We start from the raw sequence: 12703 nt of genomic DNA on the forward strand, positions 1-12703 counted from the left end.
CATGATCGACAATCATAAAGGCCACAGTGTGGTATCTGTGGAACTGAAAATGAATGATAAAAAAGTAATGCTAATTAATTAGCTTAATTCTTATATTTATATTTAATATGTATATAGAATATTAAAAGAAAATTGCAGGTTATTTTTAGTGTACCATATCTGTTGTGTGATGCTGGAAAATAGTTTTGGACACGTTTCTCAGATTGTAAAAATTAGCAGAAAATGTGTGTTAAGTAACTGAACTGAAGCTGTGAATATTCCTTTAATGTGTCATTTACACTTTAAAATGAGACTGACTACTTGAATGTTACCCTGTTTACTAGATCAGACAAGGTATTAAGTATTGTTACTCTATTCATCATTTTCGTATTGATTTTGTGCGTTAACATCCTCAGAAAGAGTTGAGGGAGACACTGGTGAAATGCCAGGAAATGATCCAGGAGCGAGAGAGAAGTCAGAAGGAACTCAGTTATGCTGTGAAGTCTTTTAAAGTGAGTATCAATGTGTTGGGCACAGATGGCACCTGCAGCTTTTAGATCCAACGTCAACAGTGTGTATTTGTAAAGTACATGGTTACATGTTTACATACTGTATATGAGGAGCCGTGTAGGCCATAATTGTTGAAAAGCCTCTTAAAAACACTAGTGAAATTTATACATTGATATAAACATGAGTGAAATTCATTTATATGCATTATTGAAAAGTTTCTTGCAAACACTAATGAAATTTATGCATTGATATAAACATGAGTGAAATTTATTTGTATGCATTTTTAAAATGTTTCTTGCAAACAATAGTGAAATGAAGATATTAATATATATTGATTAAACATCAAGCAATGCCCTAGGGACCACCCAGAACACCCTAGCAACCAACTATATATGCCCTGGCAACCACCCAGAACATCATAGCAACTGCCTAGCATCCACTTAGCAATGCCCTAGCAACAACAACAACAAAAAACACTGTTGCAACCACCTAGCTACCCAGAACACTCTAGCAACCACAGTACATCGCTTAGACATAGGGGTGGGCAAAAGTAATAAAATAAACAGAATAGAATAATCAAGTGACCGATCATTTGTCATTAATGACAACAGATATTAGACCCCTTGAGAAACAATCTGTCACTGGAAAAAGATGTACTATAATGTAATGAAATAACTGATTCAAATCTTTCTTAGAAAAAAAAAAAAATGAAATCACAGCTACATTTGAACAGCTGTCAATAGAGAATTATAAGTTTGGCCTTCATAGGGTGTAAATCCAACATCTAACAGCAGGGACACTAACTAATTCCTGACCCTCTGCACCACACACACTGAATTCAACAGGAAGTCGGGACACAGCTTCTAGGTTCTGGGTGGTTGCTAGGGCGTTGCATGGTGGTTGCTAGTGTGTTTTGAATGGTCGATAGGCCATTGCTCGTTGGTTGCTTGGTTGTTCTTGGTAGTTGCTAAGGCATTGCTAGGTGGTTGCTAGGGTGTTCTGGGTGGTTGCTAGGGCATTGCTAAGGTGTTCTGGGTGGTCACTAGGGTGTTGCTACTGTCAGTAGTTGCTAGGCAGTTGCCAGGGTGAAAGGATGGGAGACAATGTGACAATATCATCTGTACATCTTGTTAGATCAGTATATGTCTATGATCACTACAGGTGCATCTCAATAAATTAGAATGTCGTGGAAAAGTTCATTTATTTCAGTAATTCAACTCAAATTGTGAAACTCATGTATTAAATAAATTCAGTGCACACAGACTGAAGTAGTTTAAGTCTTTGGTTCTTTTAATTGTGATGATTTTGGCTCACATTTAACAAAAACCCACCAATTCACTATCTCAAAAAATTAGAATATGGTGACATGCCAATCAGCTAATCAACTCAAAACACCTGCAAAGATTTCCTGAGCCTTCAAAATGGTCTCTCAGTTTGGTTCACTAGGCTACACAATCATGGGGAAGACTGCTGATCTGACAGTTGTCCAGAAGACAATCACTGACACCCTTCACAAGGAGAGTAAGCCACAAACATTCATTGCCAAAGAAGCTGGCTGTTCACAGAGTGCTGTATCCAAGCATGTTAACAGAAAGTTGAGTGGAAGGAAAAAGTGTGGAAGAAAAAGATGCACAACCAACCGAGAGAACCGCAGCCTTATGATTGTCAAGCAAAATCAATTCAAGAATGTGGGTGAACTTCACAAGGAATGGACTGAGGCTGGGGTCAAGGCATCAAGAGCCACCACACACAGACGTGTCAAGGAATTTGGCTACAGTTGTCGTATTCCTTTTGTTAAGCCACTCCTGAACCACAGACAATGTCAGAGGCGTCTTACCTGGGCTAAGGAGAAGAAGAACTTGCCCAGTGGTCCAAAGTCCTCTTTTCAGATGAGAGCAAGTTTTGTATTTCATTTGGAAACCAAGGTCCTAGAGTCTGGAGGAAAGGTGGAGAAGCTCATAGCCCAAGTTGCTTGAAGTCCAGTGTTAAGTTTCCACAGTCTGTGATGATTTGGGGTGCAATGTCATCTGCTGGTGTTGGTCCATTTTGTTTTTTGAAAACCAAAGTCACTGCACCCGTTTACCAAGTAATTTTGAAGCACTTCATGCTTCCTTCTGCTGACCAGCTTTTTAAAGATGCTGATTTCATTTTCCAGCAGGATTTGGCACCTGCCCACACTGCCAAAAGCACCAAAAGTTGGTTAAATGACCATGGTGTTGGTGTGCTTGACTGGCCAGCAAACTCACCAGACCTGAACCCCATAGAGAATCTATGGGGTATTGTCAAGAGGAAAATGAGAAACAAGAGACCAAAAAATGCAGATGAGCTGAAGGCCACTGTCAAAGAAACCTGGGCTTCCATACCACCTCGGCAGCGCCACAAACTTATCACCTCCATGCCACGCCGAATTGAGGCAGTAATTAAAGCAAAAGGAGCCCCTACCAAGTATTGAGTACATATACAGTAAATGAACATACTTTCCAGAAGGCCAACAATTCACTAAAAATGTTTTTTTTTATTGGTCTTATGATGTATTCTAATTTTTTGAGATAGTGAATTGGTGGGTTTTTGTTAAATGTGAGCCAAAATCATCACAATTAAAAGAACCAAAGACTTAAACTACTTCAGTCTGTGTGCATTGAATTTATTTAATACATGAGTTTCACAATTTGAGTTGAATTACTGAAATAAATGGACTTTTCCACGACATTCTAATTTATTGAGATGCACCTGTATAGTAGTTAATGCAATACATTTTCATATGTCTGTATGAAAGGGATTTCTGTAGTGATTGAGAGACCATTTCATAAGTGTACAGTATATAAGAAGAGTTGAAGTAATGACTGGAAGACACTTTCAGCTACAAATGTGTAAATTTAGTTTAGGTAATGTAAGTCCACAGAATCAGTTTTGAATATGAATATCTTAATTTCACTAGTGCTTATAAGAAGCTTTTCAATAATGCATATGGCATATGAAAAATGTTATTGCTCATATTATAATATACTGTAGAGCCGAGGAGGGCGGGGCCGGGTTGGAATGAGACACACCCGGTCCCCAATCAGCCTGATGGGGCGCGCGAGGGATAAAGGCGGCCGGGGATGACAGTTCGAGAGAGAGAGAATTACAGACAGCTGTGCTGTGTTTTTGGTTGTGTGTGTGTTTTTGGTTAATAAATTATTATTTAAGTTGTCAAGCCGGTTCTCGCCTCCTCCTTTCCGGGTTTCGGCACCAGTGTAAGGGGATTTAGTGGAAAGGAGGAGGCGAGAACTAATAATAAAATAACTAATAATAATTTATTAACCAAAAACACACACACAACCAAAAACACAGCACAGCTGTCTGTAATTCTCTCTCTCTCGAACTGTCGTCCCCGGCCGCCTTTATCCCTCGCGCGCCCCATCAGGCTGATTGGGGACCTGGTGTGTCTCATTCCAACCCGGTCCCGCCCTCCTCGGCTCTACATATACTAAAATATCTTCATTTGAATATTTTAACATAGTAACAAGGTGCAATACTATAGAATATGTGGTCACAGGTGTGAATCAGTTTGTTCATGTAAATGAAACAGTTCAAATGAAACAATTCACCGACTCACTTGAGCCCGTGTTTTATTTTTTGAAGTGAAATAATTAGTTAATTGCAGCAGTTGTTCTTTAAAGAGAATAAAAACTCCGCCATGAACTCTCTGCCTCTCTCCCGGATGAGCTAAATACTTTTTATACTCGTTTTGAGGGAAATAACACCACCCTCGCGGAGAGAGCTCTCGCGGCCGAAGTTACAAAGGTTAGTTCACCCTCCGTCTCTGTAGCGGATGTAACCCGATCCTTCCGATGGGTGAATATCCGCAAAGCCGCGGGTCCAGACGGCATTCCGGGCCGCGTCATCAGAGCCTGCACGAACCAGCTGGCTGGTGTTTTTACGGACATTTTCAACCTTTCCCTCTCTTTGTCTGTAGTCCCCACATGCTTTAAAACGTCCACCATTGTGCCTGTTCCAAAGCAGCCAAAAATCACTTACTTAAATGACTGGCGTCCTGTTGCTCTGACCCCCATCATCAGCAAATGCTTTGAGAGACTAATCAGAAATTACATCTGCTCTGTGCTGCCTCCATCACTAGACCCATTGCAGTTTGCTTACCGCAACAACCACTCCACTGATGATGCCATTGCATCTACACTACACACGCTCTCTCCCACCTGGAAAAAAAGAACACTTATGTGAGAAAGCTGTTTGTAGACTACAGTTCAGCATTCAACACCATAGTGCCCTCCAAGCTTGATGAGAAACTCCGGGCTCTGGGCTTAAACAGCTCGCTGTGCAGCTGGATCCTGGACTTCCTGTCAAGCAGACGCCAGGTGGTTAGAATAGGCAGCAACATCTCCTCATCACTGACCCTCAACACTGGAGCCCCACAGGGCTGTGTTCTCAGCCTACTCTTGTATTCTGTGTACACACATGACTGTGTGGCAACACATAGCTCCAATGCCATCATTAAGTTTGCTGATGATACGACAGTGGTAGGTCTGATCACTGACAATGATGAAACAGCCTACAGAGAGGTGCACACTCTGACACACTGGTGTCAGGAGCATAACCTCTTCCTCAACGTCAGTAAGACAAAGGAGCTTGTGGTGGACTTCAGAAGAAAAGACAGAGAACACAGTCCCATCACCATCAATGGAGCACCAGTGGAGAGAGTCAGCAGCTTCAAGTTCCTGGGTGTCCACATCACTGAGGATCTCACATGGTCCATCCACACTGAAGTCGTTGTGAAGAAGGCTCATCAGCGCCTCTTCTTCCTGAGACGGCTGAGGAAGTTTGGAATGAACCGCCACATCCTCACACGGTTCTACACCAGTACTGTAGAGAGCATCCTGACTGGCTGCATCTCCGCCTGGCACGGCAATAGCACAGCCCACAACCGCAAAGCACTGCAAAGGGTGGTGCGAACTGCCAAACACATCATCGGCGGTGAGCTTCCCTCCCTCCAGGAAATATATACCAGGCGGTGTGTGAAAAAAGCTCAGAGGATCAACAGAGACTCCAGCCACCCGAGCCATGGGCTGTTCTCACTGCTACCATCAGGTAGGCGGTATCGCAGCATCAGGACCCGCACCAGCCGACTTCATGATAGCTTCTTCCCCCAAGCAATCAGACTTTTGAACTCTTGATCTCCCACGATCAAAATACATCAGCACTGCACTTTATTACCCTTACTCTTATATCTCACACTGTCTGTCATAAATTATATTATTATTATATTATATTCTCTTTTAACAACACACTGGCAACTACTATCAACCGACAGCCTGAATGTCAATACAGTACAATACAACCTACTGTACATTCTATATATACTACATAGACTTTTTTTATTGAATAATGTGTATCTATATTGTGTGTATTGTATACTGTACAATGTATGTTATTATTTGTATATTGTGTTGTGTGTAGTTATGTGTATATTAGACTTTAAATTGTGTTATGTACATCTGATGCTTATTGTAAATTGGTATATGTCTCATCACTGTCACGACTGTTGTTGATCGGAACTGCACCCAAGAATTTCACACACCATTGCACTTGTGTATATGGCTGTGTGACAATAAAAGTGATCTGATTTTGAGTTTGTCACTATGTTTTCAACTAAATTATTTTGAAATAATGTTTTATTAGTTGTATTTTTTTATTAAACGAATCAATGTTCATTTTACAGGAGCATTTGTTTTATATCATGAGACTTGTATGTGACTGATCGTAAATGTGGCTAAATAGTACTTGTTTTGAGAGAGATGAGAGGAACCTGGAATAATTTTTTTTTATTTGTATATATATATATATATATATATATATATATATTCTTCTTCAAATTTCCTTTAGTTTTACTCTCCCTCCCCCCTCTCTCTCTCTCTCTCTCTCTCTTTCTCTCTCTCGGGACACATCCACACACACCATTTTGTTTGCACAGTGAAAATCAGGAAGTGTGTGTATTCAAGAGAAACGAAACTGAATTGTCTGCCACATGAGTGACTCAACACAAATAGTTTGGCGTAAAGCTGTTGAAGAGGGAATATTCTGCCTGTTTTAACTGTCAAAGCAGGTAAGTCATTTTTAGAAAGTGAAATTAATGATTTTGTCTCTGTTATTTTGTCTTTATTGAAATAGAACTAGCAATTATTTATCTGTGTAGTTTTACTAACATGTAAAATTGGACGTTGTGTTGGCTATACTGTTTTCTTATGTTTCTATTGGTCATGGTCCATGGAAGAATTTGGCTTTGGACTGCTGTGTCCTAGAATATTGTCAAAAAGACATGTCATTTTAACGATAAATTAAAATAAATTGCTTTTTCATTTATTTAATCAACCTTATTAGGGGAACAGACTAAGAAAGAGAATCTGTTGAATTCTTGAGCTGCATAGAAATGGCAGAATCTTCAGGAAGTGAATTTCAGGAGCAGATCAGCTGTTCAGTCTGTTTGGATCCACTGAAGGAACCGGTGACGATTCCATGTGGACACAGTTACTGCATGAGCTGCATTACTGACTGCTGGGATCAGATGCCACCGTACCGCTGTCCCCAATGCAGAGAGACCTTCACTCAAAGACCTGTACTGAAAAAGAACACTGTTTTAGCTGAGATGATGGAGAAGCTGCAGAAGACATCCTTACACACTGCTTCCTGCTCTCAGGAGGACTCTTGTGTGGAGTGTGATGTTTGCAACACAGAGAAGAATAGAGCTGTAAAGTCCTGTCTGCAGTGTTTGGCCTCCTTCTGTGAAACTCATCTGCAGCCTCACTATCAGTCTCCTGCATTTATGAAGCACAAACTGGTCAAAGCCTCCATACAAATTCAAGAGAACATTTGCCTCAATCATGGAAAACCTCTTGATATTTACTGTGAGGATGATAGTCAGTGCATTTGCTGTTTGTGTACTGATATTCATAGAGACCACAGTGTGGTATCAGTGGAATCTGAATGGACTAATAAACAGGTAATATACTGTATATAGGTATAAATTTATATTTGAATATATAAGTTATTAATATGAAGGGCTTTGTTGAAGTTATTTATTGAAATCCCCTTTTTTTTTAAGATAATGATGGGCTGATTACATAGTTATTTAACTAATAATAAGAAAATAGATGGATATGAAGCTGGGAACCTCATAGGGAATTTTTACTACAGTCGATAACCATTTTGAGTTGCAAGATGGCAGCAATTACTTATTCTAATTTGCCATATGGAAAGTGAGAGACATGAATGTTTATTGTCCTGGACAACGGGGAAACACAGTTTAGTGTTCATTATGCCAAAATATCTGACTGCTCAATGCCACAAATGAAATATTCCAGAAAGTTGTGTTATAAATAAATGTATATATCAATACCTCAATTATCTTCAGGAAGAGTTAAAGAAGACAAAAGTGACCTGCAAAAAAATGATCCAGGAGAGAGAAAAAAATCAGCAGCAACTCAGTGATGCGCTGAAGTTTCTTAAAGTGAGTATTTTAAAGGGATTTTTCGTTTTATGTAGATCGGTGGTTCCCAACCCTGTTTCTGGAGGTCCCCCAACACTAGACATTTTGGATATCTCCCTAATCAAACACACCTGATTCAACTCATCAGCTGATTAGTGGAGACTCCAAGACCTGAATTGGGAGTTTGAAAAATTGTGTCAGAAAAGGGAGATATACAAAATATGCAGTGTTGGGGGGCCTCCAGGAACTGGGCTGGGAACCACTGATATAGGATTGTCTTGTTTTCTTTTGTTGTGTGTGTGAAATAAATCAAGGAGGCGGAAAGCTAAAGTGAACTCAGATTTGCATCTTTACTCTATCACAAGTATATGAGAACTGATCAACATTTTGGCACACCGCCCACAAAGCGCTATCCAAGTAACCAATCACAAGACAACACTGAAGTTGCTCGGGTAACAGGTGTTGTAAAGCATACAGTGTCACAAACTGGGTGCAGTCATTACAAGGATGTAAACAACAACAAAGCAATTAGAACCCTACTGACCTTGGAGAACTTCCAGTATCATTACCAGATCCTTAAAATAAGGCTCTGAGAAAAAATACTTTCTGAAAGAACATCAAACATTTACCTGAAGTGATTTATCCAGACGTGTTGTTTATACTTAGCATCTACGCGAGAGAGGCAAGGAAACTGTATCGTAGTTTAGATGCTCACAATTATTTCCACATCGGAAAGATCGGGAATATTGGATCGCTCCTTTATTTTTTGTGTTCCTAATTTGTACGTTGTTTTTGGACAAAAGCATCTGCTAAATTACTTAATGTAATAGTAAATGACTTGCGCAGCTTCATATATTATAATGGGAGCAATCTACAGTCACTTTTAGAGCTCTACCTGTCAAACTTACAATTAGTTGGTATACATTTTGTTCACCTACTGTACAAGTGATAAGATGTGTGCTACAGTTGTTATGACTACACGTATCCAGCCATCTCGCTTCACTGCAGCTGTTCATGCGTCCACTTGCGGTTGCTTTTTAGGATATATAAACACTTTAATTTCCTTTATTTCCAGACATCCAGGTAGCAACCAGTCACTGAACAACATGGTACACATTTTAATAATGACATTTTATGACAATCGTGTTAAAGTTAGTAACGTTAATTGTGTTAAAAGTCACTGTGAATGAAGCGCCTGCCACTGTTGTTTTGAATGAGTATAACAACTAGTAGGAAATGTTCAAGGAACAAAGATGAATAGTCATTGAAATGGTCTATACTGTATATTATTTTGGCTGCTGTACCAAATTGAGTCACAACAATGTGTGTTCACGTCTCCATCAGATCTCAGCACAAGAAGCCGTGGAGGACAGCGAGAAGGTCTTCTCTGAGCTCATCTGCTCTCTTGAGAAAAAACGCTCTGAGATTAAAGATCTGATCAGAGCTCAAGAGAAAGCTGAGATAGATCGAGCAGAGAAACTTCACAAACAGCTGGATCAGGAGCTGACAGAACTCAGATTAAGAGATGAGGAGATACAGAAACTGTTAACTACTGATAATCAAGTCCATTTCTTGAAGGTTAGGAAACGATATACCACCATGGTTCTATGATTATTCTCTCTTTCACATTTTTTTTGCTTAACAAAAGTGTATCTCATGTCAGACTGTCCAGTCCCTGTGTGTCCTACCCATGTTTGAAGACTTGCCCAGCATCACTCAGCACCCTCATCTGTTTTTTAAAGACATTTCAATCAAAGCATTCAGAGAGGTTTTGGAGGATGTTTGTAAACAGGAAACAGCCAAAATATCTCGAGAAGGTATATAAAGAAGCCAATATATACTGTATGCATGTATATATACAGGTGCATCTCAATAAATTAGAATGTCGTGGAAAAGTTCATTTATTTCAGTAATCCAACACAAATTGTGAAACTCGTGTATTAAATAAATTCAATGCACACAGACTGAAGTAGTTTAAGTCTTTGGTTCTTTTAATTGTGATGATTTTGGCTCACATTTAACAAAAACCCACCAATTCACTATCTCAAAAAATTAGAATATGGTGACATTCCAATCAGCTAATCAACTCAAAACACCTGCAAAGAGTTCCTGAGCCTTCAAAATGGTCTCTCAGTTTGGTTCACTAGGCTACACAATCATGGGGAAGACTGCTGATCTGACAGTTGTCCAGAAGACAATCATTGACACCCTTCACAAGGAGGGTAAGCCACAAACATTCATTGCCAAAGAAGCTGGCTGTTCACAGAGTGCTGTATCCAAGCATGTTAACAGAAAGTTGAGTGGAAGGAAAAAGTGTGGAAGAAATAGATGCACAACCAACCGAGAGAACCGCAGCCTTATGAGGATTGTCAAGCAAAATCGATTCAAGAATTTGGGTGAACTTCACAAGGAATGGACTGAGGCTGGGGTCAAGGCATCAAGAGCCACCACACACAGACGTGTCAAGGAATTTGGCTACAGTTGTCGTATTCCTCTTGTTAAGCCACTCCTGAACCACAGACAACGTCAGAGGCGTCTTACCTGGGCTAAGGAGAAGAAGAACTGGACTGTTGCCCAGTGGTCCAAAGTCCTCTTTTCAGATGAGAGCAAGTTTTGTATTTCATTTGGAAACCAAGGTCCTAGAGTCTGGAGGAAGGGTGGAGAAGCTCATAGCCCAAGTTGCTTGAAGTTCAGTGTTAAGTTTCCACAGTCTGTGATGATTTGGGGTGCAATGTCATCTGCTGGTGTTGGTCCATTGTGTTTTTTGAAAACCAAAGTCACTGCACCCGTTTACCAAGACATTTTGGAGCACTTCATGCTTCCTTCTGCTGACCAGCTTTTTAAAGATGCTGATTTCATTTTCCAGCAGGATTTGGCACCTGCCCACACTGCCAAAAGCACCAAAAGTTGGTTAAATGACCATGGTGTTGGTGTGCTTGACTGGCCAACAAACTCACCAGACCTGAACCCCATAGAGAATCTATGGGGTATTGCCAAGAGGAAAATGAGAAACAAGAGACCAAAAAATGCAGATGAGCTGAAGGCCACTGTCAAAGAAACCTGGGCTTCCATACCACCTCAGCAGTGCCACAAACTGATCACCTCCATGCCACGCCGAATTGAGGCAGTAATTAAAGCAAAAGGAGCCCCTACCAAGTATTGAGTACATATACAGTAAATGAACATACTTTCCAGAAGGCCAACAATTCACTAAAAATGTTTTTTTTTATTGGTCTTATGATGTATTCTAATTTTTTGAGATAGTGAATTGGTGGGTTTTTGTTAAATGTGAGCCAAAATCATCACAATTAAAAGAACCAAAGACTTAAACTACTTCAGTCTGTGTGCATTGAATTTATTTAATACACGAGTTTCACAATTTGAGTTGAATTACTGAAATAAATGAACTTTTGCATGACATTCTAATTTATTGAGATGCACCTGTATATATATATATATATATATATATATATATATATACACACACACAGAATATATATTTGTATTATTATTTTTGTCTCTACAGTGTTGAATGTCCAAGTTGCACAGTCTCCTGAACCCAAGACTCCAAGTGAATTTTGGCAGTGTGAGTTGAGCTGTATTTCCTCATTTGGTTCTTCAACACAAACAAAACAAACATCAGTGAATATTATTACCCTCTAAAATGTATTTTCGTCATTTCCTCCTCAGATTTCTGTCAACTGCAAGTGGATTTAAACTCTGCAAACAAAAACCTCAAGCTATCAGAAGGAAATAAAAAGATCTCAAACACACAAGAAGTCCAGCAATATCCTAACCATTTTGAGCGATTTGATGGGTTTCCTAACATCCTATGTAGAGAGGGTTTGTGTGGCCGTTGTTACTGGGAGGTTGAGTGCAGAGGGAATGACTGCGCTATAGCAGTCTCCTACAGAGGAATTGCTCGAAAAGGAAGAAATGAGGACTGTAGACTTGGCTTCAACAAAGAGTCCTGGAGATTGTCCTGCTATCAACAACATTTTTATTACAGATACGATAAAGAGAATGTCTTTATCCCTGCTGTCTGCTTGTCTAGAATAGGGGTGTATCTTGATCACAGGGCAGGAACTCTGTCCTTCTATAGTGTCTCTAAGAAAATGACTCTACTGTACAGAGTCCAGACCACTTTCACTGAACCTCTCTATCCTGCATTTGGGATTGGAGCAGGTTCATCTGTCACAATCATAGAAAAGGGAGGAGTCCCTGGCCAAGTAATATAAACAAAAGTACCCAAACTGGTCAGAGCTTTGGTGCAGTGGGCTGTGCACATGCTCAGAACATACAAGCGCTGTTGGCTCATGGGGACCTAGGTTTGAATCTGTCTGAGGTCATGCCTGAATTCCACTCCCCCTCTCACACCAGTGCTTCCCTGTCAACAGTCCACTTTCTTATACAATAAAATAGCTATATTAAAACTATATTAATATACTAAAGCTTTTAATATTAGTGTGATTGCAAAAAAAAAAGAAAAAAAAAAGAAATCAAGTTTAATAAACAATGGTGGGCTTTTGTAGCAAGTTTCTTTCACTCTCTGAAGGAGGAAGCGGGAGCCAGGTAAACATCCAAACGTAAGACTTTTATTAAAAACACTTCAGTGTCACACAAAATAATGTTGCTTTTCAGCAGACAATAACCTCGAGACACACACACACAGCTCCGTGTGTTTCTCTCACTGTTGGCTTTTCAGCCCAACATGCGGAATGCATGCATCAA

General features: G+C 39.9%; 1 protein-coding gene across 1 annotated transcript; it reads left to right on the forward strand.

Annotated features, from left to right (window-relative positions):
- The first annotated feature begins 442 nt into the window (after window positions 1-442).
- Window positions 443-12471, forward strand: LOC127429894 (tripartite motif-containing protein 16-like). Its single transcript, XM_051679245.1, has 8 exons — window positions 443-491; window positions 6461-6592; window positions 6868-7486; window positions 7898-7993; window positions 9317-9550; window positions 9636-9789; window positions 11499-11558; window positions 11663-12471. The coding sequence occupies exons 3-8, from the start codon at window positions 6917-6919 to the stop codon at window positions 12208-12210; spliced, it is 1662 nt and encodes a 553-aa protein (XP_051535205.1). The 5' UTR covers window positions 443-491; window positions 6461-6592; window positions 6868-6916; the 3' UTR covers window positions 12211-12471.
- Window positions 12472-12703: the final 232 nt, after the last annotated feature.

Source organism: Myxocyprinus asiaticus, chromosome 39, assembly GCF_019703515.2.
Source record: "Myxocyprinus asiaticus isolate MX2 ecotype Aquarium Trade chromosome 39, UBuf_Myxa_2, whole genome shotgun sequence".
In the NCBI taxonomy this organism is placed as follows: domain Eukaryota; kingdom Metazoa; phylum Chordata; class Actinopteri; order Cypriniformes; family Catostomidae; genus Myxocyprinus; species Myxocyprinus asiaticus.

Coding starts and splice junctions, on each gene's coding strand:
- LOC127429894 (XM_051679245.1), top strand. CDS start 6,917: ATGGCAGAATCTTCAGGAAGTGAATTTCAGGAGCAGATCAGCTGTTCA. Junction 9,551..9,635: donor ATCAAGTCCATTTCTTGAAG/GTTAGGAAACGA, acceptor ATCTCATGTCAG/ACTGTCCAGTCCCTGTGTGT. Junction 11,559..11,662: donor TCCAAGTGAATTTTGGCAGT/GTGAGTTGAGCT, acceptor TTTCCTCCTCAG/ATTTCTGTCAACTGCAAGTG.